The sequence below is a fragment of the Podospora pseudopauciseta genome, assembly GCF_035222475.1.
Source record: "Podospora pseudopauciseta strain CBS 411.78 chromosome 7 map unlocalized CBS411.78m_7, whole genome shotgun sequence".
Lineage (NCBI taxonomy): Eukaryota > Fungi > Ascomycota > Sordariomycetes > Sordariales > Podosporaceae > Podospora > Podospora pseudopauciseta.
This window is the reverse complement of record NW_026946667.1, coordinates 1,983,531-2,010,815: the sequence shown is the minus strand read 5'-3', so window position 1 is coordinate 2,010,815 and position 27,285 is coordinate 1,983,531. Positions and strand designations below refer to the sequence as shown.

General features: G+C 53.8%; 6 protein-coding genes and 1 non-coding gene across 7 annotated transcripts; 2 read left to right on the top strand and 5 right to left on the bottom strand.

The window, feature by feature from the left end:
• Positions 1-2,335: 2,335 nt before the first annotated feature.
• QC763_709130 (uncharacterized protein) lies at positions 2,336-4,417 on the top strand (the record flags this gene model as incomplete). The annotated part of the gene is made up of 1 exon (XM_062915902.1): positions 2,336-4,417. One exon carries the CDS (start codon positions 2,336-2,338, stop codon positions 4,415-4,417), a length of 2,082 nt encoding a protein of 693 aa, XP_062761907.1.
• A 567-nt stretch (positions 4,418-4,984) lies between these two features.
• On the bottom strand, positions 4,985-6,666 carry HUT1 (UDP-galactose transporter; the record flags this gene model as incomplete). Its single annotated transcript, XM_062915901.1, has 3 exons — positions 4,985-5,497; positions 5,588-6,378; positions 6,437-6,666. 3 exons carry the CDS (start codon positions 6,664-6,666, stop codon positions 5,265-5,267), a joined length of 1,254 nt encoding a protein of 417 aa, XP_062761906.1. The 3' UTR covers positions 4,985-5,264.
• Positions 6,667-8,089: 1,423 nt separating this feature from the next.
• On the bottom strand, positions 8,090-9,338 carry HEK2 (RNA binding protein, heterogenous nuclear RNP-K like protein; the record flags this gene model as incomplete). Its single annotated transcript, XM_062915900.1, has 3 exons — positions 8,090-8,239; positions 8,295-8,872; positions 8,933-9,338. The coding sequence occupies 3 exons, from the start codon at positions 9,336-9,338 to the stop codon at positions 8,090-8,092; spliced, it is 1,134 nt and encodes a 377-aa protein (XP_062761905.1).
• A 107-nt stretch (positions 9,339-9,445) lies between these two features.
• On the bottom strand, positions 9,446-10,169 carry QC763_0108170 (uncharacterized protein; the record flags this gene model as incomplete). Its single annotated transcript, XM_062906469.1, has 3 exons — positions 9,446-9,544; positions 9,771-9,827; positions 10,131-10,169. 3 exons carry the CDS (start codon positions 10,167-10,169, stop codon positions 9,446-9,448), a joined length of 195 nt encoding a protein of 64 aa, XP_062761904.1.
• A 4,949-nt stretch (positions 10,170-15,118) lies between these two features.
• On the bottom strand, positions 15,119-19,677 carry QC763_709100 (uncharacterized protein; the record flags this gene model as incomplete). Its single annotated transcript, XM_062915899.1, has 2 exons — positions 17,391-19,677; positions 15,119-17,269 (listed from the first exon to the last, which is right to left on the bottom strand). Exons 1-2 carry the CDS (start codon positions 18,861-18,863, stop codon positions 15,119-15,121), a joined length of 3,624 nt encoding a protein of 1,207 aa, XP_062761903.1. The 5' UTR covers positions 18,864-19,677.
• Positions 19,678-20,516: 839 nt separating this feature from the next.
• QC763_0108150 lies at positions 20,517-20,612 on the bottom strand. Its single transcript has one exon. It is a non-coding gene; the product is annotated as a tRNA-Ile (tRNA).
• A 3,714-nt stretch (positions 20,613-24,326) lies between these two features.
• CPP1 (tyrosine/serine/threonine protein phosphatase) lies at positions 24,327-27,227 on the top strand (the record flags this gene model as incomplete). The annotated part of the gene is made up of 1 exon (XM_062915898.1): positions 24,327-27,227. The coding sequence occupies one exon, from the start codon at positions 24,327-24,329 to the stop codon at positions 27,225-27,227; it is 2,901 nt and encodes a 966-aa protein (XP_062761902.1).
• Between the last annotated feature and the right edge of the window lie 58 nt (positions 27,228-27,285).

The following is a 27,285-nucleotide window of genomic DNA, read 5'->3' as shown; positions in this document are numbered from 1 at the left end:
TATCATGGGATCTTGCGGTCAGCTGCTTATATGAGGTGATGCTGTCCACCAGCACAATTTTTCGCTCTTTTTGGGCATCACAGCAGATGGGCCAAGCCTAGGAAGCCACTCGCCAAGCGTGGGGAGCTGCAAGCTTCGGGAAGCACCAGAAGAAGGCCCGGCCGTGGAAAGGCTCCACTTTGCCGAGCTTCCGGGGCCGACCCTCCGTGCCGGGTCGGTGTCCGGCCCACCATCTCGGGTGGATGAAACGGCCAGAAGGACGGGAGATGTTCTCGGGGCCAATGTGGCCAACAAGTCAGAAGTCAGACAAAAATAACTACATAAATAGTGATGGTCGACCCCAATTCAAGCAACCTCCAACTGGCATGATCCCGTGGCCATAGTCCCATGTTCCCGCTTGACGCTTTGCACAGAGGAACGGTCACTTGGGACGTTCGTCATGGACGAGTCATGTCAGCAGACTTTGCTCTGCCACCGCCTCCCCACCCTATGCTACTTTTTGGAATCCCTACAAGTAGCCACATGGTTAGTAGATGTGAATGGCGAGCTATTGCCCCGAGCGAACCACCTCGTTGCATGCTGTCCTCTCTTCTTCTTCTTCTTCTTCTTCTTCTTCTTCTTCTTCATCCAGAGTTGTGCGCAGACAAGCGCTGGGTTTACGGCCCGGATGCAAGCCGTCTGACCGATAGGTGATGCTCATTGGAAGACCACTCGCTCACTGCAGGGTCCCCCCCTTGCCCTACACACCAAGAAAGCCACCCGCAGAATATTCCCTTTCCGTTCTCTTGCCAAAATATAAGTCCGCTCGCTACCTGACTCTGCTTCGAGGTGGTATTCCTGGCTTCGGCTGGCTGTGTCTATGGCATTGTCGGGATGGCGAATTGGCGGGGTAAAGATTGATAAGTGACAGTGAGGGGCAGATCTGCTGGATAAGCCGGGCTGATAAGGGGTCTTTTGGCCACCCACTCCCAGCTCAGAGCTTTGCTGACCACCACTTCCATGGTAACAATGGTGCTGACGGGCTAAACGGCGGCTCCGTCTCTCTTTGTCGAGCAAGGCCATGTTTTCGATCAACAAGAATCACAGACAACAGAAGCCAAGACGGGGCCAACATCAACCACAAAGATAAGATAAGACCAGGAGGGGTCGCATGGGCGACGAAAACAAACATTGGAACACCAAGAACCAATCGCCATCAGTGGTATAAGTCACGAACGACTCGATGGGTGCCACGAAGACTGGTCAGATGCGGGCTCTTGAGTGCAGCTGGCCTCCCTTTTTTTTTTTTTTTCCTTTTTTCGTTCTCGGGGTCCTCTGGCTCTTCCCCAAAAGAGACGGTGGTCGCTTGGATGCAGGGATACTCGTGCAACCACACCACCACAAATGTTGGAGAACCCTTGCCTTTCCCTGGTTATCCTATTCGGACTAAGGGTATTCGGGATGCCATTTGCCTGGTAAATCAGAAATCCGGTGGGGGGGAGGGGGACAACCAGACTTTTCTGGCTGCAGTCCTAGGACCCTGCGGGAATCCATCCAGGCACAGTATTCGTATCTAGGTATCTATCTTATCGTCGGTCTCTCTCTTGACCTGTTTCTGACATTTTACATAACTCCCAGCCTTTGCACCGACTCCCATCTCAACTTTTTCTGTTCTCTCCCCTGTATGAAACAACTGGCTCCCATTGCTCCCCGACTGCCTGAGGCTGAACTCCCTGTCCTGGCCAGACCTTCGCAGTTTCTCCTGACGGTCCAATCACTTCCGCACCGGGAAAGTCGGCCACACCATCCCACGGATCAACACACCTCGCAGCCGGCCAGGTCCCAAAAGATCCAATTCCTCCAAACCTCTAGTGCCTCTCTCGCTCTCCCCGCTTTGATCTGCACCAGCTCGACCAGCCAAAGTTTCCAGAGATCCCGAGCTTCTCAAACAGGCACAAGGCCCTAGGAACCGAATCAGGGCTTGACCACGAGTAGTCAGGGAACAGCTGGTGAACTTGATAGGACTTGCCGCTGGAACCACGAGGTCCACGGACTCGTCCTTTGTCTTTGCTGGTCGTTGCCCCTCGCCCGCTGCCCTATTCTGGAACACCCCCACTCCACCATTGACTTAAAACAGCGCCACTCTTCCCGGTTCAGCGATCCCGAGGCGCCATTGGAAGGGGGAAACCCATAAACAACGCACTGCCTTCTTGATAACCGTCTTTGCTGTCCCCCTTTCTTCTAGAATCTGTTACTTTGATTACTTGAAACTTCTTTCTTGCTTTCCTCCGTGGTTCGTTTGCTTGTCAGATTCCAAACCAAAACTCCGGATACGGTTCCCGGTCCTGTCGCCGTTATGGTCGACTCCACTATTTCCCACACGACCCCGGGTTCGCCGGCGAGCCCCGCTTCCGAGGCCGGCAGCTTGGACGTCCAACCCGGAGGTGATACTGCTGAGCAATTCCCGGTGTTGCAGCACAAGAGCAAAGGCCGGCAAAGACTTTTGAGGGGTCTGCAGCGGATATCGTCTTCGCAGAGCCTCCGTGCCCGAATCAGCCGTCCCAGAGCGTCGAGCGCCCCGTATAGAAGCTCGGCTTCTTCGCTGTCGTGTGTGAGCCTGGCTTCGACGCCGTCACCATTTGGCCAACCGAGCAGCAGTTCCTCCTACTTTTCGTTTGGAGACGTGTCAACCGCCCCGACTTCCGTTGCCGCAACGCCGGCTGTCGAGACACCGGGTTACGATGGCATCGAGTCTGTCTTGGCGGTTCGCAAGGTTGACCACCCCGTTTCCGCGCCGATGACCATCTCTTTGCCGACGGAAATCAAGAAGAGGGCCAAGATTTTCAATTTCTGGGACACGATACCGAATGAGATCAAAATCTATGTTCTCTCGTTCCTCTCGCCAAAAGAGCTTGTCCGGATCTCTCGAGTGTCAAAGAGGTTCCATGAGCTGTGCTTTGATGGCCAGCTTTGGACGGAATTCGACGCCTCAAAGTTCTACAGAGAGATCCCAGCCGAGTCGTTGACCAAGATTCTGGAGACGGCCGGACCGTTTGTGCACGACCTCAACCTCAGGGGCTGCCTCCAAATCGAGCACATGCAACGGGCTCAGCGCTTGGTTGCCGCCTGCCACAACCTCTACAGCACTTCGTTGGAAGGGTGCCGTAACTTCCAACGGCCGACTCTACACACCCTCCTCAAGGCTAACAACCAGCTCGTTCACCTCAACCTCACCGGCCTCCCAGCAGTCAACAATGCCACCTGCAAGATCATCTCCCGGGAATGCCCCGACTTGGAGACCCTCGATGTTTCTGGTTGCACACAAATGGACGCCCGCGGCATCCGATTCGTCCTCGAAGGCTGCCCCAAACTCCGCGACCTCCGCGCGAGCAGTGTCCGCGGTTTTTCGTCCGACGCCGACGTAGCAACCGCCATCTTTTCGACCAACAACCTCGAGCGACTGATCCTATCCAACTGCTCCGACATGACAGACGACACCTTCAGAACCATGATCTTGGGACCAACCCCCGAATTCGACATGCTCACCAACCGCCCTCTAACACCCCCTCGCAAACTCCGCCACCTGGACCTCACCCGCTGCAGCCGCCTATCAGACAACAGCATCAAATCCCTCGCCCACGTCACCCCCCACCTCGAAGGCCTCTCCCTGTCGAACCTCACCCAGCTGACCGACTCGGCCCTCGACCCAATTTTCGACTCATGCCCCAACCTCACCCACCTCGACCTGGAAGAGTTGCCTCATTTAACCAACTCTTCATTCACGGCTCTGTCTCGAGCCCCGTGCTCGACAAAGCTGGAGCACCTCTCCATCTCGGGGTGTGACTCTGTCTCGGACGTGGGGATGCTACCCGTTTTTCAGGCGTGCACAAGCCTGAAATCAGTCGTGATGGACAACACCCGCATTTCGAACCTTACTCTTACCGAGGCGGCCGATATGGTTCGGAACCGAAGCCTATCCCCCCCGTCATCGGCTTCTTCTTCTCCTCCCCTCCCGAGGACTACGCTTGAGCTGACGGTGTATGATACGCCCCTTGTCACCTGGACGGGGGTTCTCGAGATCCTATCTAGGAACTCGGAGCCTCTGATGGCAAGACCGGCAAAGGATGGGGTTGTTGAGATTGGCGGGGGGAGGAAAGGGAAGGAGGTGATTGGACTGAGGTGTTTTCATACGTGGCAGATGACTGTCGATGAGCATACGAGGCGGGTGCTGAAGGGGGATCTGGGGGGTGCGAGGAGGGTGGAGAGGAAGTGGGCCGAGTACATGCAGGCGGAGAACGAGATGGAGGTTGCGGGGGGGTGGAGGAGACGGAGGAGGGTGACGGCGATGAGGGCGGTGTTGGAGGAGGATCAGGGGGTGCACCAGCAGGGGCACAGGGGGAGGGAGAGGGGGAGGACGGTGGGCTGTGCGGTTATGTAAGGGGTTGGTTGCTGGGGTGATGAATAGGGGGGTTGGGGCAAAGTAAAGAAAGTGCTTCTTGCTTTGTTGGCTGGGCCCAAACATACATACATACATACATACACGGAGAAGGCGCTCGGTTAGTTTTGGGACCTTTTTTTTTTTTTTTTTTTTTTTTTTTTTTTTTTTGTTTGGGACATTTTGCAGCATTTGGATTATCAATTTGGTCGTCTTCAGGGACTGGGACAGGAGGAGATCGAGACACAAACGGAGACAATCTAGACAGGTGCTCGGGTTGTCTGCCCAAGTTGCATTTTCTCAAGTACATAGCTTTGAATTGTTAAGCGCAGGGCGTGGGTATTCTTTTTTTTTTTTTTTTTTTATACAAGGAGTTTGATCTGGATGGGATTGGGAGGGTTTTGTTTGCTGTATTAAGGAGAGAGGTTGTCGTTTGGTTTACGTACAATAGGGGAATTGGTGGCGTAGACTAGCAGTTAGGGATGGCAAGTTTGGCTTGTAGATGAAGTATATGAACAAGTCATTTCACACAAAGGTTCGATGGTTGTAAGAGCAGTGGCGAGAGGCATGTTGCTCCAGTAGTGAGGGTGGTTGATAGAGAGGGTACAAAGACTGGTCAAACAGGGGCAAACTAGGAGCCTATCAAATGCTCTCAAGCGGTCAATGTTCAAATATCATACAGAATCTCTTGTCTCCAACACTCAAGCAATGCCACAGCAACACATATATACAGTTCCCCCATGCCATGACATGCTCTCTCTCTCTCTCTCTCTCTCTTTCTTTCTTTCTTATAGTGTACGGTATCTCTGTTTCCCCCCTTTCTATCTATCTTTCCCACCAGAAAAAAAATCTATTCCTTCTTCCCAGCCTTAGCCGCCTTCTTAGCAGCCTCCTTGGCCAACTTCTCCTTCCTCGCAATCTGCGCCTCAACTCCAATCCCACCAAACACCAGCCCAACCCCCAACCACTGCATCTGGGACAGCGTATGTCCAAACGCAATCACGCTCAGAATCATGGTGAACATCTTCCTCGTCACCGTGACAGTAACGAGCAGCACCGACGAGAAAGTCGAGAGCGTATGGACTAGAAAAATTCCCATCCTGTTAGCCAACCCACCCATCCAACCATCATCATCAACATCAACAACGACCCTTCAAGAAGAAAACAACTCACAAATAAAAACCTGCCCCACACACCCACAAACCGCAAACCCAAGCACATCCCTCCAAACACGCGGGTGCCTCGCCAAAAACTCCAGCGCAGCCACCAGCTCCCCCCCACCCCCAGCAACATCCATCCCAAACCACCTCCCCACCCCCGTCCTCACCAACCACGGGCTCATCACCAAATACCCCCCCGTCAGCGCCCCGCTCAGCAAATTATTCGCAGCCATCATCTGCGGCCCCGTATAGCTCCTATCAGCCCCAAAGATGTAATCCTGCGTACTGTTCGTCAACCCGTCAAACAGCAAGTTGATCCCCAACAGCAACATCCCCCACCCCGTCTGCCCCGAATTCCCTCCCCCTCCCGCCTTGTGCTTCTTACTCCCCGAATGCAGCGTGAAAACCGCCACCCCCGTCGTGACCGCCGCAACAACCAAGTATTTATAAAGCGGGTACCTCTTCCTAAAAACCGTCACATGCAGCGCCATCACCGGCAGCAACTTGCACGACTTGGCCAGGATGAACGTGATGTAGTCGATGTGCCCCAAAGCGGCGTACCCAAACGGCGCGGCCAACGCGTTCGTCACCGCGACAAGCAGCAACGGTGGCAAGATCCCCCTGTTGGGGACCGGACTCTTCATCTTCTCCCCTTTGGGTGTGCTCACCCACGTGAAGAGCAGCCCGCCCAAGCCGGCAAACAGGCTCTGGATTGTGAGGAGAAAAACCGAGAACTTGAACCTTTCCTTGTTCGGGCCGTGGGTGGTCGTTGTGAGTTTTTCTTGGAGGTAGGCCCAGGTTAGACTGTCCATCGTTAGCAATCACGGCTGTAGTTTGGAAACGGGGACAGAGGAAAACAAACAAGGAGGCATATATCCCCGCCACGCAGACAACAAGCGTCACCACGCCCGCCTCCTTCTTCCCCGGCTTCGTCACCACCACGACGGCGTCTGCAATCTCCCTTTCCACCTTTTCCGCCACCGTCCCATTCTCGTCTTCGACAACCCGTCCACTCGCCGTCCGTTTCAGTTCCCCGGCGGTGTACTCAGACGACGGCTCCCGCCTGATCGGCGCGGCTTTGGTGCGAGCCATCTTGGTCTCTCGTAACCCGTCCGTTTGTTGGTTGCGCGCTGTGTATAGCTTTCGTCAGTTTTGCGCAAGCTGCTGCTGTTCGCAAAAGGTGGATTGGAATTTATTTCCAATCTCACTTCCTAAAATTAGGTAAGAAAAAAAATCAATTGGCGCAATCTGTCCAAATCGCGTTCACAATGAGACGGAAACCGCGCCGCGCTCATCAAGGTGGTGTGTCACCAAACAGAGGTTCCGGACAGGGTGGCTTTATCAGAAAGATCACCCCTGTCACTTAGCTATTCTAGTGAACTGCTCAGTGCTGCTTCCCCTGTTCCCGCACCGTTCCCCCCCCTGGCCCACCTGGCAGCGGCGGGGGGCCCTGCTCCGGCATTCGAGAACTCTGGGGAACCCAGAAAAGAAAAATGCCAAGAGAGGGTTACGGCTGGATAACCCTAGATGATTTTGAAAAAGAGAGCTTAGACAACCCTGGATCATACCTAACAAACCAGCCTTCACATCGACATTTTTATGTACAGTACATCACATAAAAATCACCCTGGAAGCAAAGGCAAAGTCATCGTAATGCTCATATTAATCTTCTCCAGTCTACACCTAAATACCCTATCTCTACATCCCTCCAGAGATCAGTAGAGACAAGTGAGTAATCTTGGTTCTAGAGCGGTGGCGGAGCTAGCTAGTGATGGTGACCGCAGGCAAAGCAGAAAACCATCGCCTCGTCCACACACAAGACTGGAAAAGGAAAAAAAGGCTGTGAATTTTGACATTGGCTAGACCTATTCGGTTCGCGCGGCTGTATTGAGCATGTTGAAGTCCAAGCGTCGGTTGGGGGGTGTAAAGGCGGAAAATAAGATGGGGTGGACGTGGTGAAAAGAGTTTTGGTGTTTATCGGTTTTTTTTTCGTTGTAAGCAGAGGGGGTTGTGAGAACTGATTCGAGAACTAAGTGGTGTGACGTATCGGACTGGGGAGGGGAATTCGATTTCGGTGGCTGGGCGTGCTCTCTGTGTGGGTGTGACCCCAAGAGCTTTGTTGCCCACGAGCCCGTATAGTTGTGGTGCTAATTGTTGATGGGGGTGATCGTGATCCGTCGTTTGGCGGCCACCGATGAAGATGAGATTGGTAAGGGTGAGGGAGTGAAATGCCTGCCGGGGAAAAAGTGGCTGGCGAAATGCTTTTGGTAAGGAAATGTCATCACATCGTATCCCGCCCCCCCCAAAATGATGTGCCTTGCGGCAGTCAGATCTGGAAATGACCCATAGCGAGGGACTGCCAAATCCAACACCAACCAGGAAAACAAATAGTAATAATAAAAAAACGCCCGGATCGTGGCTGGCAGCTCACCATCATCCTACCCTTGGAAACTCCTTCAGGTACATCATATACGAAGTATTACAGCCGGGGACCTCTCTGGTCCTCTTCTCCATCCTAAGCAGAAACCTGACCAGATTGTTGCATCTCCTGGCGACGAATCTTCTCGGCCTCGAGGTTCTCGTACAGAAGATAGAGGGCCGTCTCGTTGGCCTTGGCGCTACCCATGATGGTGAACATGCGCTCACCGGTATCGTCATGCGGGGCCTGTTCACCCGGGTCAGCACACACCACTTGTCATCTCAGATAAAGAGGCACCCACCTTGGCAATCGAGATGCGAGCTCCAGAAGTCTTGCGGATCTCGCTAATCTTGGAACCAGCACGGCCAATGATGCAGCCAACCATATCAGCGGGAATACTGATGTTCTGCGTCTGGATTTCCTCGCCGTTCTCGTCGTGTGTGGGAGGGCCGCGCTGAGCAGCATCGGAATCGGAGCGACGGTTGTACTGGCGAGGGCCGCCATTGCTAAAGTCGGCGCCGTTGCCGGTCCGTGTAACACGGGATGAACCGCCATAGGGGGCCCTCTCCTGAGGGTAGCTGCTAGCACCTCCCATCGCCGGCGCGCCCGCGCCAGTTCCTGTGCGAACCACAGGGTTGTAGAGGACAGTGCCCTGACCGCGCTGCCAGTCGTCGACCAAGCACTTGCAAATCTCCCAAGTCGCACGCTGGATGCCCTCAGGGGTGCCTTGGACCTCGACAACACGCTCGGTAGACTGCGGCAGCATTTCCTTTTGCGCAACCATGCGCACGCCCGACACATCCTGGATATGCTTGATTTTGAGACCTTGTCTACCAATAACGGTGCCCATCTGGTTGTGAGAGATAAGAAGCTTGATGGCTGTGTTGCCCCACCAGGTTAGCGCAGTGAACAAAGATGGTCATCAAGCAGAGCACATACGATGAGTTCCATTGGCAGCGACGACGCCTCCCATGCCCATAGCAGGAGCGCCTTCCATCAGAGCAGAGGCAACCTTGGCATAGGCCTTGGAGATGGCTTCGCAGCCGCCGGTGATGGTAAGAACACGGTCATAGACGCCGGGAACAACCTTGCTCACGCCGGCCTTGACGCCAGTCTCATCACGCAAATCAGCGACATTCTTGCCAGCCTTTCCAATGATTACACCAGCTTCCTTCGAAGACACAATAGCCCGCAAGGTCATCTGGGTTTGTGCGTATTCCTCGTCCGTCTTGGGAGCCGGCTCTCCATCGGGACCAAGGCGCGGCTCGTCGTTGAGCTTGAGCTGGTCGAAGGATTCGTTGAGGTCGGCGCCGTTGGACGGGACAGAGTCTTGAGGGGCAGACATATTGAGGATTGGGTTTTGGGGGGGGGGAGGGGGGAGGGGGGAAGGTGAATGGATCGTGAATGGCGGGTGGTTGATGGAGGCGGGAGATGTGAAGAGACAAAATCACTTCAGGGTCGGAAAAAGGATTGGAATTTGCGTGGTTGGTAGAGGAAAAAAGTGGTGGAGGGTGGAGGCGGAGGAGGGAAAGGCGTGGTGTGGTGGGAGAACTGAGCAGAGAGAAGAGTTAATGGTTAAGCTCTGGGATTGGCTTCTCGGTGCTACCGCGGCAAGGGTAAGAGCTTTTGCTTTTGAGTATTGTACCTGCTGCGGTTCTGTTTTTCTGTGCGAAAAGCAGGCGACACAGGCCAGAGGCAGAAAGAGGAAACGGCGCGCCGTGGCCAAGCTACCCTGGACTTGGTGCGGATGGCGGGGCAGAGTGAGAGGAGCACGTACCTTTTTGCGGCGGGCGGTGGACCGGGGCGCAATTGACAACTGGAACCTCAGTTTCCGCTGCGGTTTCAGGAGAGAGAGGGGTGGTGAGGTGGAAGGACGGGATGGGATGCACCGACAGGAACGGGTTTAACACATTCCCGGGCGAGAAGTGATGGGATGAGAGTGTGAAGAAGGAGGAGACGGGGTGGAAGGTGAGAAGAGAGAGAGAGAGAGAGAGAGAGATAGAGAGAGAGAGAGAGAAGGTTGAAGGTTGAAAAGGGAAAAGAGGGGTTCGCAGTTGGAGAGGCGAAGAACTTCGAGCGAACGAAGAATCAGCAACTCCAAAGAAAAAAAAAACGGCCATTCGAGTGGTCCAATCACACTACCAATCGCATACAGAAAAATCACAACGTCGGCCATCGGCAGCCAGTCCTGACACCTATTTCAGTGGGGCCCGTGTGTGCTCAAGCGCCAAACTGCAGTAGGAAACCTGCCTTTCGACCCCTTCCCCTTCCCACCGGGTCTTCCCACTGGGCCTTCCCCACGGCAAACACATGGTGTTTTTGACGATGACCCCAATCCTGAGCTCTCAAGCTCCATCGGCATGTCGCCGAGAAGGGAGGTGGGGAGGTGGGGGATGATGCAGGCTGCTGGAAGCTCAGGGCTCAGCTTGGCTTGTGCTTTCCGACCCTTTGTCACTGCGTCTCCCCAACCTTTCCCCATCCTTCTGTGCTGAATTGATTGATGTGGGAGGACGGCACAGAAGCAGCATCACACATGAGCTGGCTGGACCCATATCACACCGGGAAACAGCATGAGATGGCAGCACTGTCCCTCGGAGCCCTCGGCAGCCCCGCAGCCAGTCCCTTGCCAGTACCCTCGTCCCTGGGGAACCCTTCGCTCACCAGCAGAAGCAGGGCATCGTCGCATCGAGCTGTAGGTGTTGGCATCGACAATGTGGAGTTTAGACCAGCCCTACTAATCCACCACTCTTTTCTAGAACAACATGACAGGCCCCTCGGCCCCATCCCTATTCCCGGATGCTTGGGTTCCAGTGGGTCAGCGTGGGGTTTCCCCAGCTACCGCCATCTCTGTTGTCGTCGACTTATAAACCGTTTCCCGTCTACATCCTTCAATTGGCCCCCGAATTCAGACTGTCTTTATGTAGGACAGCCCCATTTTGGCTCTGGAATTTGTGGGGGTTTCTCCTGGCTGTCTGCAACCCCCCCAATTGGGCATCCCGCATGCGGGCTGGCGTCTGTTTTATATCTCACCTGAAAACGGTCCGTATTTCTACTTGCTATTGTTGGAGGAGAACAATAGCTTGTTTTCCCTTCCCCGCTCAGACAAGCAGGCCTCGCGGCGGCAAAACAGTTGCTCAGACGAGGAGTTCCTCTGCATATCCACAGAGCAGACATATGCTGTGTGACCCGGTTCTGCAGTGGCTCGCAGGCGGGAAGGGGGGGAAGCGGGTAGTCAACCACGCAACCACAAGCCATTTCATATTGCCTGATTTGTGTCTTGCTTTTTTTGACCAGCGTGACACTCTCGCACTGACACCTCCCTCATTCAACGCCACACTTCGCCAAGGTCAGACGCACCGGACTGCTGGGCCGGAGCGTCCGACTGGTCGAGTGAAGCGCACACGAATGGGGCAGGCCTCCTACGTTCAAGACATTCTGGATATATCCTCAATTACTCATCGTGAACATCCACGAGCTCATTGGTTAATTCGATGCAAACTCGTGGAGAGTTAGACCACGATGGGTAGACGGGTGTGCTGCTGCACCCCAGGCCTTTGCCTATGCCAAGTTCTAGTCTATTTGTCTTTTTCTACACTGATATCGCAGGACTATGTGTAGGCCATGTCATGTGACCGATGTGTCCTGCAGCCAGTAGTCTTCAGGAGATAAGAACTGACAGGGTCACACAGAGACTTCATGGTTGGCTCTTTGGCTTGTGAGGCTTGTCTGAGGACATATAGCCGGCTATGTAGGTGGGATGCCATGTAGCTTTTGTCTTTTTTGGTGCCGTCGGAGTGGATTTGGAGAAGGCGAAGAATGAATGATGTTGAGGGTACGGCTGAGTTATTGAGAGAAGAGGAGATCATTGATCAAGCGAGGATAGTTTCGGGCGCAAATGTGCTCATCGGCGGGCATGGCTCAGCTCAAGAACGCCACGGAGTTTCTAACTTGTCAATATCTACTCTAGTATATACGACATGCTTTCAGCTGAGCCTTAACTATCAGCGTTATTGAAGAGAAAGGCCTCATGAAACAGGATGGGGGACTTGCTGCTTGGGGGCTCTAACGGCCATGCTGGCGAGTTGGGTGCTTAGGTTGGGGATGGTGTCTGGGGGTTGATGGGAGGGGTATGGAGGGAGATAAGAATAGGATTGGATTAGTGAAATTGTTTTGAAGGGGAGGTTCCAACAATGGATGGTCTTGAAGCGGAAGCACTGGGAGCAGCTAGGTCCCGACAGTTTGGCTTGATGGAGCTTTCAAACACCATGGGATTCTGCTATCAAGAACATTTTGAAATCTTTGCCAGTGCAAAAGTCCCCCCATTCTCGTAACCGCAACGCCTTTCCACGACTCGGAAGTCGAAGCGGAAGAAAGAGAGAAAAGAAAGAAAAGGGGGTGTGAGCCACCGAATCTATTGATCTATAACAAATATACCACAGCGACCCACGTTTTTCTGGGACCAATTTAGTAACTAGGTGTGTGCACTTCAAAATAGAAGATAGGAGACCTACGTGATCGGCCTCGGAGGTGATACTCCAGGAAATCGGCATTGGGGTATGCCTGACCTTGAAAGAAGTACAGTTTCTTTCCAACAGAGGCCACACTTGAACCACGTCCACTCCCGGTATTGCTGCTCGCCAGTTGGCTGCTTCTCCCCTTCCTCGGTATTCTCAGTCCGTTCCTCCTCCTTCCTGTTGGGTTGTTCTTCTATTTGGCGGTGCAAGAATGTCGTGGGATAGGTAAGGTCCTGATACCCATATGGACCCTACCAAAGGGCCGAAGATAGGGCCATCACTATCTGTTGGACAGTCACTGTCCCTTGTCGAGTCGTTGGAGTTCATGTTGGACTGTTAAAGCTCAGAGTAACACACTCTCGACGTCTCTGCTCGGAAACAAAATGTGGATGGTCAAAGAATTTCTGAAGCAACCTCCTCTCAACGCCTCAGCTCCGGCATTGATGGAACCTTGGGCGAAACTGGTGACCGCGGGCAATTGGTAAACATTTTATCGATATTGATGTCCAGCCCAAGTCACGACTTCACCAAATCTTACTCTGACCCCCGCCAGCCCGACGCCACGCTCCAAACTCGTGTAGAATGTCCGGATACGTAAAGCAAAAACGATAGCACATTGGGAGTTTTTCTCCACAGTGTGCTCACCCCCAGAGCACATACATCCATGAAAGTACCCCGGCCCAAAAACAACCCCCCAACCAGTGTCCCCAAGTCTCCACCCGCGCCTCCATCGCCAGCAGCAGCTCCAGACGACAGGCTGCAGATCCTCCTCGTGAACATGCTCCATACTAAAGCTCCATACCCGGGGCCAGATTGTCCTTGATAAGGTCACCAATCGTGGTCAATCCTCCTCAGAATCCGATGCTGTCAACACCTACCTTACCTGCCTTGGACATTCACAGAAAATGATACAAACATACCAGGATGATACCACCGGCAAACCGCCCTCGCCTTTGGACGCTCCTCAAAATGTGGTCAAGTACCGCCAGAATTGACTCACCCACCACCCCGAACTTGACCCAGAAGAGGCGGCAGACGTCTGCTTAGGTCGGCAGATATCACAGGAGCAGTTTCTCAAACGCCACATGACAGCGGCTGCAAACCATCCACATTCTCTCCTCTTCGCATTCTGCTTCCTTTTCCTTTGATTGCTCGTGTTCGTCCGTCTCTGCCCATGAGAGGGATGTTTCTCGCCGAGATCTCGCAGTATTATCTCAAAAAACGAGAGAAGATCGCCTAGGGTGCTCCCCTTGGTATTGTTGTCGTCAGTGGCCGTTGTGGGAACTCCTGATGGGAAGTTCCAGGTGGTGATGAGGACGGCAATGGTCAAGGAAAAAGAATCAAAGGAGTAAAACACAAGTCAAAGTTCCAAAGAGGGTTTAAATGCTTGACACAAACATCGTTTAGACTCTGAGCAAAACTTGATATTTCCGACCAAGACTGCTCGGCCTATCTTGATACCGATAGTGAAGTCGATTTACAGTTAGTTGGTTTCACGCCTCATCAATAGATATCCATACCACTGATAGGTTATATTCTTCTCTCTCACATAAGATATATACAACCCCCCCACCCACCTCAAAACCTCCTCAAGAACGCAAAAAACCAACGCTCGTCAAAAACATATTTCCCATCCCATTATTGCCCCCCTTCCCTTAATTCCTTAGTCCCATTTGCCCTTAATCCGTAACCCATATTCCAGTTCCTAAGTGATTCCTTATCCCATTTTTCTCCCTCCCATCAACACTCCCCCCAATGTTCGATGATGTGTTTCATCTCCTTGTAAAAAGACAAAAAAACAAACGCACCAACCGCTTACCCCAGCCAACCTTCCAATTATCCGGATATAATCCCCCCTAGCCCCCTTGAATGGGTTGGATTTCCTATCCTTGTTACCCAGAAAGAAACAACAAAAAATAATAATAACAACAACACTGGATAGGAGAGTCATGACAACCTCTTCTCAATCCGAAAGAAGAAAGAACCTGAAACCCCCCGCCCCATCATGAAAAACCTCACAGGGTAAGAGCCGTCCTTTAAAGAAGACTGCGGTGAGATATGCTGATCCAACACCTACACTTCAAAGAAGAAACCCCCCCTCCTTCCCGCTGGGATCATCTTCATCGCCCCCTCCCCCGGCCCTCTTTCAACATAAAATAAAATAAAAACCGCAAACTTCCACCTCCTCCCGATTCTTCATCATGAAATTCTGTCATGACAAGAAAACCCATCTTCATCCAACTTCATTCATCCTCCTCAACCCCAAAATAAAAATGTGTATAAATCATGCATAATGCAATCCATGCCGCCGCCCGAACAAAAACAGGGCTCACAGTAGAAAAAGAAAAAACTGCTTTTCCACCCTCCTCTTTCACGGGAATGCATTTCCCCTCCCTTCCTTTTGAAACAACTCCCCCCTACAAAGCAAACAAACGCCCCCCTCCCCCTTCCCCATCCAACAATAACACTCTCTGTAGTCATCATTGTCCGGTCAGAAAAAAAATTAGAGAAAAAAATTAGAAAAAAAAAACTCCAAGCCGTGAAAACCCAGAAACAAGGTCATAAACCGTCATCATCCACAATCCAACAAGAACCCCCCCCCCCCCTTCCCTCATCTATACTCCCTCTCCCTCCCCTGCATCAACTCAACCCTCGACTCCCTCACCATCGGAATTCCACTCCCCTCCCTCCTCCTACTATTCAAACTATTACTTCTCCCCAGCCCACCCCCCGACGAAAGCTGCAAAAACTGCCTCTGCTCCCCCCTCCTCCCCTCCTCAATAATGATCCTATCCGCCGCATCCCCATTCGCCACGCTGCTGCTCTCCCTCATCGGCGTCCCCCGCTCCAGATACCGTCTCGGAATCGGCGTCGTTGGCCCGGAGCCGCTGCTCACCGCAGGGACAATCAACCTCGCGTTCAGACTCGAAGGGACCAACCTCCTTCTCGGGAGCGCAGACGACGATGCACTAGGCAAATCAAGCAGATCAGGCGGCGACCTCGCGCTTTCCCTAGGAGCCGAGGCGGTGACGGCCCCCGACGAGCGAAACGACGAGTTCACTTCTGTCACGGCGCGGGAGGGGGTGCGGTATCTACTAGAATCGCCGTCCAAATCATCGACATCGTTCATTGTTTTCCTTGTTCTCAGCAGCAGTGATGTTTTCCTTCCCGCCTCCGTTCTCGGGACAGGGGTTGATTGTTGTTGTTGTTGTTGTTGTTGCTGCTGCTGTTGTTGTTGGGGCTGATCCTCCGGTTCTTCAGTTGTTGCCCTGCGGGTTCTTAGGTGAAGCGATGATCGCCGGCCGGAATCCTCCGGCTCTTCCGTTCCTGCTCTTCTTGCCCTGCCGAGGAGAAGGGATGACTTCCTCCCCGCACCGGCAGAGTCCACAGGCGTGCCAGGTACAGCGGCGTACCTCTGGCTAGCAGCAGAGGGTGCTGATGGGGCAGAAGCAGCGGCAAGAATGCTTTGCCTCTTGACCTCCAGGCTTGTCGGTGCCCTCGGGCTCTTCGGTGGGAGTGGTGTGACGGCATCCGCCGCGGCACTTTGCCTCCTGGAAGCCGCAGCAGCAACGGTGTTTAGGACCACCGGTCTCCTCGCTGACGTCGGGCTCGCCGGCCCATCCTCCTCCCTTTCCCGCTTATTGGAGGACCCGGTGCTTTGCTTCTGAGAAAGCTCGTCAGCAAGAGCAATATAGAGCTCTGTCAAGCTCCTGCAGATGCCATCTGCTTTCCGTCGTAATTGTCTGTCAGTAACGCTACCATTGTTGCTGCCATATCCGATGGCACTGGCACCGCTAGAAATAGGCCCCGGTTGGCCTGAAGTACCGAGCATTGTCGTGAGAGCCAAAACATCGTTGGCGGCAGATTCCATCGCACTGAACGCCTCGGACCCCACGAGACCCTTTGTCTTGTTGAGAGCAGAGATCAGCAAGGGCTGAGTCTCGCCCCGGTTCGATGATGTGTTACTGGTAAAGCTGCTGTTGACGTTTGGCTGCGAGGCGCTAGCACCGGAGCCGCGCTTGGGGGATGCTGACATAGTGGTGGCATTCGTCGTGGCAGTCGGGGGGCGGTTTTCGTCAGAACTCCTGGACATGGCAGCACCAGAGCTCGAGGGCATTTTGCCTGTGAGTTCGAGCCGGTTAATTCGTGATTTCAGGTCGTCCAGCTCGTCCCACACTGTAGATGGGGCAGCCGTCGACGAGGAGGACTCGTTGCCCTCGACGCCCTGGTTGGTTTCGGTGCTCGGAATGGGGTCATCCTTGGAGGGAATCATGGGTTTCGGCACCAACGGAGACGAGTGATATATTCGCGACTGGGCGAGGTTGGAGCTCCTATACTGGGGCGCCCGAGCGCTGGACGGTTGGTTCTCGTTGTTAGCAGTAAGCGATTGCCTTCGTCGCTGGTAGGCCGAAGCGCTTTCCGAGAGAGTGTCCTGGAACTGAATCGATCTCGGGGTGGTGATGGCCGAGGGCTTCAGTGGTGTGCGAATCGACACGGTGCGAGGGGAAGGGTCTTCGGTAGCGGTGATGGTGGTGGTGGTGGTGGAGGAGGTCATTATGGGGTTGAGTTTATCTCGAGCACTCGTCCGGTAGGCCAGTTCCCTCGTCATTTGCTGTGCTGTGTTGCTCTCTGCCCGCTGGCGGGATCTAGTTGTTTCACGCTGGTCGGAAAGACGACGAGCAAGCTGGGGTGGGGAATTGGCCTGGAAGGTTGCGATGGCAGTAGAGAGCGGCCTGCGGTGCGAAATGCGGGTGATGCGGGACTAATAACACGGTTAGCCCGTTTGCCTTAGCTGTGTTTACCCACGCGACCTCCGAGATACAAGCGTCGGGGAGAATCCGCCGATGGCCTTATATAAAGTCAGTTAATTGCAAGCCACTTACAGGCACCGCACTTGGGTCCTCCACCTTCCCCTTGAACTCTGGCACTTTTCGTGTGGATGTCTCGCTGGCGATTCTCAGAAAGAGATCAGCCGTGTTGTCATTGTCTGTTGTAGTCGTCATGTCGCCGGTTTCTTGTGGTGATAGACGGGAAAATTGGTCATCTGTGCGGCCCTCAAGGGCACGAAGAGTTTTGTCGCGCTGGTTCGAGTTGGATTCCTGGCCGTATGCGGTTTCGGCCACCCGACGATCGCGCATGTCGATCACCACACTCTTTCTGAATATCGAAGACCGGTAACCTCGGAGTGGAGGGACGGCGGCGCGTCCACTGGCAGTGCTGCCGGCGGTGGAAGCCGGTGGTTTGTAAGACGAGGGAGGGCGCGGCTTCTTCCTTTCGGGCTCCTCTGGGTCGTCGCCTTCTTTGGGCAGCAACAAGTCCCGCTGACCTTGCGCCCACTCCTTGGTAGTGCTCTCGGGCACGGCGGTTTGGTTACTGTCGCCAGACTCGGTCGGCCGCAGACGCGTGAGACTCGGAGACGGGCGGGGCACAGAGGAGGGTGTTTCCTGCACGGCAGCGGAGGCAGTCAATCGCCGTTTGGTGACAGGTGTCGCGATGCAGGACAGCTGCGATGCCTTGTTCGCATACAGACTGGCGACCGGTCTGGGGGTGTCGGAAAACGACGCTGGGCGCTTGGTGCCGGCGGCGGATGGGTCGGTGGAATTGGCAGTGAAGGTCACAATCGCAGGCGCAGGCGCAGCGGTGGTAGTGGTGGTGGTGATGGTCGAGGTGGTGGTAGTAGTGTTGTTGTTAGCGGGCGCAATGGTGGTCGCAGTCGCAGTCGCAGTTGCAGTGGCAGCGGATGGCACGAATTGAAACTTTAGCGATCGAGTCTTGGTAAGGGCGGGCTGGTGCTGGTGCTGGTGCCGGTGCTGGTGTTGTGGTGTAGAGTTGGAGCTTGAATTTTGCGCATCTGGCAGTGGTGTTTCAAATGCGACGACGGGCTTGTCGGAAGAGAGATTGTGGGCGCTGGAGATTTGGTGGAGGTTCTCGCGCGACAACAAACCAGGGATACTGCGGGTTTGGTGGGTTTGGTGGGTTTGGTGGGTTTGGGCTTGCTGGGGTGGTGCGCTCGCGTTCAGGTCCGGGTGGTTGTGCTGATTTTCGCCAGGGGGGTTGCTGTTGTCGTCCCTATCATTCTCATCCGTGTCCGCATGGTTCAAGTTGTTATTGTGGATTAGCGAGGGCAGCACGATGGGATCCCTTTTCAGGTCGGCGAATCGAAAGGCCGGCAGCTTGGACGAGTTGTGGCTCTGCCTATGGGCGTGCAAGACGTTGTCTCTGGCATCACTGCCAGTGTTGCTTTCTGTCCCAGTTGCTGTGTTGTACACTGTAGCCATGCCGCCCGTGTTGGTGGTTGTGGTGGGGATGGGCCCATGGCCCGCCTCAGGAGCGAATCCTGAAGTGGCCGATGTCATTTTCGGGAAGTCCCTGGCCAGTCAACACTACTGCTGCCCAACATCCAACGAGAGTGACAGACAAGACTGGTCAGATTCTTCCCAGACCTCAACCCCTCCTTTTTTCTTTTTGTGAGGTCTCAGGTCTCGGACACGCACGTTATGTCTTCTCGCCCGAGACTCGGGTGCATTTGTTGAGTTTGTCGCTGAGGCGTCGCTTGTTATCCAGGCCCTAACGTCTTTCTCAGTAATACATTTAAGCGACCACACTTTGATTTCGCGCGTCGTCGATATGGGTCAGGGGGGCTTCCAGGGAAAACGGGCAGGCCAGTCGCGACAATGTGATGGTAAGTGAAAAATTCGATATTAAAGCATTAATCCAGCTATATGTCGGTCGGTATGTTCCTTTCGAGAGAGCGGTGACGGAGCCGGTGTTTAAGACGTTGTGTAGCAGGAGAAAGAGCGATCGATGCCCAAAACGAAAAAGAAGGAGAAAATAATCAAAGTCTGGTGATGTGATGGTCGCGCGCGCACCGCAGGGAGAGGGTCGATGAGGAGGGCGGGGGGGTTATCGGATGGGATGGAATGGGTGCCGCCGCGATGAACGTTCGAACCCTGACCTGGACCAATGAGCCCCGGCATAAAATCACAGAAATGGAGCCAAAAGAGCGACCGCTGCCCTTTGGTGGCTCCACAGACATTCAAAAACAGACAAGCTAGAATTACGGCCACGCTTGTCCATGCTTGGGGGATGGGGTGCATGAAGATGCGACATCATGGTAGGGGGCAGGCATGAAGAGGGGGATGCTGGCGAGAGGGAAACACTTGTTGAAGGACCTCTCCCAGGCCGCGTTAGGAAATGGGGAAAATGCTACAACGTGATCTCTATCCTCTGTTTTCATAGTGTCGTCTGCCAGGTGTGTGTTTTGATAGGGGCCCCTTTTTCTAGGTGCTCTGCCCCCCCTCTTTGTTGTCTAATTTTACCGTGGCCATGGTTGTGGCTCCCCACGCTCCCCCCTGATGAACTAGAAGATGACTTGCACCTAGAAAGTCTCCGCAAACCAGGGGAAAGCCATTCTACGCAGGAGATTCCTATCCGCCGGTGACGGCATTTTGAGCGGAGCATGCTTATTTGAACCAACCCATCACTCTCGATGCCCTTCTATTTGTTCGATGAAAGACAACGAACGACCCGATGACCCAACCAATGCCGACTCAACGCAACCTAACTGCAAGTCGGCAGCTGGAAAAACAACGCTTTTTCGGTTGCAGCGCCCCGCCCAGTTGTTCTCGTGGTTTCGACCTGAGACGTCTTCTCACGTGGTGCAGAAGAGGTTTGAGCGTGCGTCTGGGGCATGCCATGATAGGAACATATGGCAAAAGAGAAGCTGGTAGTCGGTGTAGGGTAGGTTTTCAAGTTGTGTAGCACAGAACAGTTCTTTTGCTGTGGTACACAAAAATTCAGGGGTGTCCCAGATGTCAAGAATCTTTTTGCGCAAAGTCGGACGAGAAAAGATTGGTGCCCGATGACGGGCCTTTCAACCCTCGATTTCTTTTGTCTGGGAGGGCCCAGACAACCAAACATCCGTCATGGAAAAATTGGATCGGATACAATGATAAAATTGGCAGGCGACCTCTAGTCGAATGGCACTTTGAAAAAGGAGGCAAAAGGGTTGGTCCGACCGGGGGTTGAACCCGGGACCCTCGCATATGATGAGTTGCTGAAGCTCAACTATAAGAACGATGTGATAACCACTACACCACCGGACCGACGGATTGTTAACGGGGTCTTGAAATTGAGCTCAAGTACGGAGCTTTGTGTGCTTGGTGGCGCCATTCTGGCTTGCAGGAGGTCCGGCACGCCCTTTCCCCGCTTGGAATGCATTTAACGGGGTTGGGCTCGACGGATGCGGACCTGGGTGTAGGCGAACACAAACTCCTTCTCTCACTCTTCACTATTGTATTGCCACGGACGGGCATGTTGTGTTGAGGCGTTGCACCTATGATCCATCTCCATGAACGGGAGGAAGGGGATGAAAAAGGGGGCACCGTGTTCATCCACGGGGGGTTGGTCCAACAGGTCTTGGGACAGAGATGCACAGCTGACGAATCAGAACCTTTTCTCAACACCATTCTCATTACAAATTGCATACGGAGCATGCAGTTGAGCCTCTCTGGTGCATGTGTGATGATTGCTTTTTCTTGCCATCACGAGAACCGAGCAAACTCGCCGATCCTAGCTGACAGTTTTTGCAGTTATGCTCCAACGTTGCAGACGTCAAGCTGTCTTTTGGCAGCTTGGTCGAGTCCACATATCCGTAGTCGGAAGCATGATGCAGGGGGTGCATAGGAGGTCGAGTCAGAACGGAACTGACGGCGAGCTTGAGATATTTACTTGGGTAGCTGGAAATGTCATTAATGGAATGACAGCGAGGACAAGGCGTTACCGACCGTCAGCGTGACGGCGGGCGCTTCCGCGAATTCTGGAGTCTGGCCTCAAGTCATGGCCGCTCCGGTGCCGAGACCAAGCTTTTCGGACCCCACACGGCCGACTTTCCGGCCCCATCTCTCGCATGGCGGGGGAGGCCCGATTCCAGGCCGACCCGGAAGGGGTCACGTCACGGTTTTCCGAGGTCCGTCGAGCAATCAGACCAGAAGCGAGCACGCTCAATCCAGCTTGTCCTTGCGACGCCATGTCACCCTTGTGGTGGTTCGTTCGTTTGGACGACATTGTTTCAGACGTGTGGATCGAGGGGTACAAATGCCGGCCCAAACTTGAAGCAGATTTGTGGAATGTTTGGGGGCATCAAAAGTATGACAAACAAGCTCGCAATCGCCAGGAACCTGGTAACTTGCTGGAACGGATACCCGACCGAGTACTACCTCGTCTACGTTGGCGAGCTCGAAGCTTTTTTTATTTTGCTACTCCAGACGAGGAGAGAAAAACAGAAACCCTGGAGGCTGTTTGAAACTTGACCTGTCTGGAAAACAAAGCCCCGTATTTATCGTCCAGTGTTGTTGAAAAGGAGCAAAATGGACCCATATTGGGAATGTATCATGCTCCCCTTGCGTGCTGAAGCAAGAAATGGGCGCCGTTTGACACAGGAGCGCAGCAAAGTTGAGACGGAGGAGTGTTCGTTTTACTGCTATCAAGAGAGGTATTACCAGCCGGGAAACCGAGTTTGGTGCGCCAGACACGTTCCACAATAGAAGCAACGACGGATCGTAAGCACGTGGTGTTCCCGCCAGGTTATGCGTCATTGACCCAGCACTGGGTATTGACTCCAAGGCCTGAACCATGGGCACGTGAGGTTCAATCTATCGCTAACTCCGCACGGAGTCTGGCAGGCTGGAGGCGGATTGTTGTTGAAACTAGGCTGTCAAACTGTCAGCAGTCACAATCTGGACCGTCCAAAATGGACTGAAGAAGGTCCAGGCCGGTCTCGACGAGAGCACGTCACTCAGCTGTTGGCGTTCTTGTGTCCGAGAAGTCTTGAGGCTCTGCGGTGTTCAGCTCTTGGCGTTTCGATGCCACACTCGGCATGTGAAATTATTTAATAGCGCACAGGGCAATTCCACACGCTCCACCTCTTCAATTTGGCTTGTTTCAGATCCCACCGAGAGCCTGTCCGTCTCCACAGGAACAGGTTGACTTCTTCAACATGAGAATAAAATTCATGATCACAGGTAATAATGATAATAATAATAATAAGAAGAAGAAGAAGAAGAAGAAGAAGAAGAAGAAGAAGAAAACAACAAGACGGCAGGGCGAGATAGTTCGACGCGGAAAGTTGAACATAATTCAAACAGACCGGTCATCAAAGGCTTGGAAACTGTATACAAAGCGGTTCAGCACACTTCCTTTTGTGTTCTTGCACTCGGTGGACTGACTGATGCAACCGAGAATCTTGTCTCGGCCGGACTTTGAGCTGCTCGATATCCAGCAGCTTCATCAGATGACCGCTCTGCGAACCGGAGTCATGGGCCGAACTGCGAAAGTTGAAGAAAGAGCGGCTAATGGTGTGGGGGACGTCGGCAACTGGCGCCAACAGTCCTTCATTTATGTTCCTTAATTACCTACCATATTGCAACTCGATGTATAAGCAATATAAGCGCTGTGTAGACGGAACATACATGTGGAAGGAAGAAAACAACCTCGGCGAGGCGATAGCTTCTCGTAATAATAGGAGAGTCATTCTGACAGAAGCAGAAGGTGGAAAGGATCAAGCGCAGCCGAAGCGCAGAGGTCGAGGCACATCTCTGGGGGAAAATCGAGGGAAATCAAATCGTGGTCGGACAGTGCAGCAAGGGTCAGCCAGCCAATCAGGAGTGCCGTCCAATTTTTGCATCCACGGTCGCACTGTCTATTAATAGCATGGATTGTTTGAAAGCAAGCAAGTCGCAAAGGCCGCTAGCCGCCGGTGTTGGAGGACGCTCTCTGATTGGCTGAACACCCCCTGTTCGCGGCCACAGGGCCAGTGCTCCCCACGCAGAGGGCTCCTCAGCGTTCTGTTCTGGTGCAGATGGAGGAATGCTGGTGTCCAGGGGTGTTCTGCCTGCCCAGGCCTAGTTGTCCTGCCCTCCCCATTCAGCGCTTTCTGTGCGTTGCTGCCACTGCCACAGCGCGGGTTTCCTCTCTCCCATCCTCCCATCGAGACGCCTTTTTTCTCCCTTTCTTGCCAAACCATTCCCTTCCCTTCACTTTTCAAATTCCAAACCCCAGACGAAGGAAGCTGTCGGACGGCACTCGAGCGGGATCCCGAGACTCGGTTCTTCTTGTTCCCTCCCAGACAAAGGAAACCTAGGCCCCGCTGTTCTCACCCGTCAATCCCTTCAGCCCGGGTTCCGGTCTTCTCTTCCTGCCTGCTCCCGTCGACTCTCGACATTGTGTGAAGACAGGACCATGTATTGACGCCTTTCTCCTTCTCATCTTTTCTGATCCTGAATCCGCCGTCTCGTCTCGTCTCCTCCTGCTCTGGCTGCGCCGCCGTCTCTCCGCGCAACCATTTAGCGAGACCATCACCCCAGCCTCCACCACGAGTCTACGCGCCCGCCTCAGACAACACCGACAACATCGTGCGCCCTTGTCAATTTCACGGATTTTCTTTGCTCTTTTGCTTCTCTTTTCTTCCTGCGACACACTAATTAAATTCACTTCACTCAACACTCGCCAAGTGTGGATCGGATTCAGCAGCGCTGTCCCTTTGGTCCGAAACCTAGTCTTGTAGTCGACCTTCGATTCAACCAGTGTGCCGACTCAATTCGACATACACACACACACACACACACACACGCACACACACACTAGTTCCATAATTTCAACACCGGTGGTGAAAGACCTCGGCTTTCTATTTTTTGCCTCTCAGTGACTATCAGACGGCGGGGAGGTCAAGAGACCGGGTGGCCAACTTGTGACTGGACCGGAGCAAAAGACGGAGGAACATCACGGCGACGCACTTTTCGCCTCTCCAAACACTGCCGAATATGCCTTCAGCCGCGCCTCGCAGGCTGTATGAGGACCAAATACCCTCATTTATGACTGTTTTGGACGTGGAAAACGGAATTGTGGACGCCTCAAATACCGTCACAGTTGTTGACCCCAAGCTAGTCATGGAGGATACAAAACTGCCAGGAGACTCAGAGCCGGCCCTGCGGCCCGGCGTCTTGTCTTCAGATTCCATTCACAAGCATCACGACAGCACATCCACCGCCGAATCTGCAGAGTCTTCGCCAACCACCACCGTGTCTTGCACAGACTCCTCGGATCTTTCTGACCCCTCACCATCATCCTCCCCTGATTCTCCGATTAATCTTGTTCCTCTTCGGCCTTTTGCGCCTGCCTCTTTCGGTGGTCTCCATGGATTGGCCAACCTCACCATCAACACCTCTGGCCGAACCTTGGAGCGGCCGATGACATCGCCAGTTCCCCGGCGGCCAAAGAACATGAAGGGGCTTTCGATCCAGCCACCGTCACTATCCTCGACCGAAGTGTCTGAGCCATCTTCTCCCTCTTTCATCAAACCCAAAATTCCTACCACGAAGCGGAAGCCAAGTCAGCTCAGCCTCAAGACCAGCACCTCGGATCTTATTGCGCGCACAACACTCGAAGTTCCTAGCTCACCATCAGTTTCGGTTGGTCCCATTCTGCAGCGCCGCGCTCTGAAGCATTCCACTTCGTCGCCACATATGCTCTCAGGCTTGAAGTCGGCCACATTTGGTCCCGCGGGAGGCATGACTATTCCAACAGTGCTGGAGAGAAATGAGACAGGATTGTCTTCTTTCCTGCGACCACCCAAGCCTGCCGTGGCACCTGGCTTAGGATCAACCATCCAGGAAGAAGATTCACCAATACGAACACAAATCGCCAACCGCGCCGCTTATGAGTTTGAGCCATTCCACGAGGTCGAAAATAACGAGGATCAGAAAACGCCCGGATACCCCGACGGCCCAATCGCCATCTATAGCGACAATGTGTATTTGTACCTCGAGCCCACTGCCGAGGAAGCGTCTCGCTTTGACGTGGTGATCAATGTCGCTCGTGAGGTCATGAACCCGTTCAAGCCTTACGCTAGCAGAAAGGACTCTGCGGCTTCGGATGGCCAAACAATGTCTCCCGTGGAGCCAGATACGGCGGTAACAAACTCGAGCTTTGCGACCGCCTTTGAGTATTTCCCAGATGGAAGCTCAGCTGACACGCCTACGACCCCCAAGGCCCAGTCTTTCAAGGAGCCAGAGTATATTCACATTCCCTGGGATCACAACACCGATATTGGCAAGGATCTCATGGGGCTCTGCGAAACAATCGAAAGGCGGACAAAGGACGGCAAGAAAGTTTTGGTCCACTGCCAGCAGGGTGCCAGCAGATCTGCCAGCTTGATCATTGCCTACGGGCTGTATCAAAATCCCGACCTGACCGTCAACGATGCTTACTACGCGGCCCAGGCGAAGAGCAGGTGGATCAGTCCCAATATGAGGCTGATGTACTGCTTGCAAGATTTCCAGAAAGAAGTCTCGTCGAGGAAGAGATTGGCTGTCCCGAGTGCTGGCTTGAAGTCGCGATCCGGGAGGAGCCCAATGCACAGGGCGACGTTATCCGCAGATCACATCGAGGCACCGCCCAAAGAGCCTCTCACCGCACCACTACCAAGCGAAGACCCAGCCTCGAGATCTGGGAGCCCTGAACGAAGCCCCAGCAGGGCAAGGGGCAACTCAACGCCAAACAGAGGTGAACCCATTTCGCCTGGCCCATCATCCGCGCCTTCCAGCTTTTCCTGGACCGAAAAAGAGGACGAGTCGGATCCTGGGAAGTTTGGCCGTTTTAATATCGATTCGTTCCTCGTCCCTTCGCAGCCGGATTCCGGGTTTGCTTCTTCGGACAGCTCATTCGCGAGACCACCGCCATCTCCAGGGTTTGTGCCTCCTACTATCTCCAGAGAGCCACCCTCTCCTGGCTTTGGCGGTTCCTTTACCTTGAACAAGCCACCACCATCACCAGGTTTTGGGTCGTTCTCTCTGTCAAGACCACCGCCATCACCCGGCTTTGGCTCATTTGCCGAGCCGCCAAAATCCCCCGGCTTTGCGCCTCCCAGCTTTGCATCTCTTACCATCTCAAAGCCTCCAGCATCGCAAAACTTGGCACCACTCGATCTTTCGAGACCTCCCATGTCTCCAGGATTCCCACCACCAGACCCCTTTGCCAGGCCGCCAGCTTCACCAGGCTTTGGCGCGCATAGATTTGGGGCCTCAGACGGCACCTTTGGATTTGCGCCGATGACCTTTGCTCCGCCGCCGTCACAGCCGGAGAAGAAAAAGTCTGAAAACAATTTCAAGCTCGCCCCGATGACATTTGCGCCGCCTCCCAAGACGGTGGAGAGGAAGAAGTCGGAAGCTACTCTTGCACCGATCAATCTCACCCCGCCGCCCAAGAAGCTGGAAAAGAAGTCATCACAAGTCAGCCTCGCACCGTTGAAGCTGTCGCCAGCACCGAAAACCCTCGAGAAGAAGAGGTCTATGGGCACGTTTGGCTTCGCGCCTCTGAATATCGCTCCTGTTGTGCCGCCGCCCGTTCCGCCCAGGGACAATATTCTTGCCATGCGAGGCTTTCCACCGAATGCTAGCGACCCAACCCTCTCGCCTAGGGCCGAGGTGATGACGAATAACCCTCTTCATCAGGCTCTTGCCGTGGCAGCGGCGCAGTTTGCGGAGGTGGTTCAAGCTCCTCCTACGCCCGCCGACGAGGCACTGGGGCTTTTTTCGCCGAGGGAGACGATGTTTCCACGGGATCCGTTTTTTCCTTTTGGGAGGCCGATGCAAAATGAGGATCCCAGGAGTCCGCCGACGTTGGGGGAAACGCCTATTGTGAGGAGTATCGACGAGATGATTTGATTTTTTTTTTTTTTTTTGATTTTTGATTTTTTTTTGTGTTGGACTTGTATATGAATCT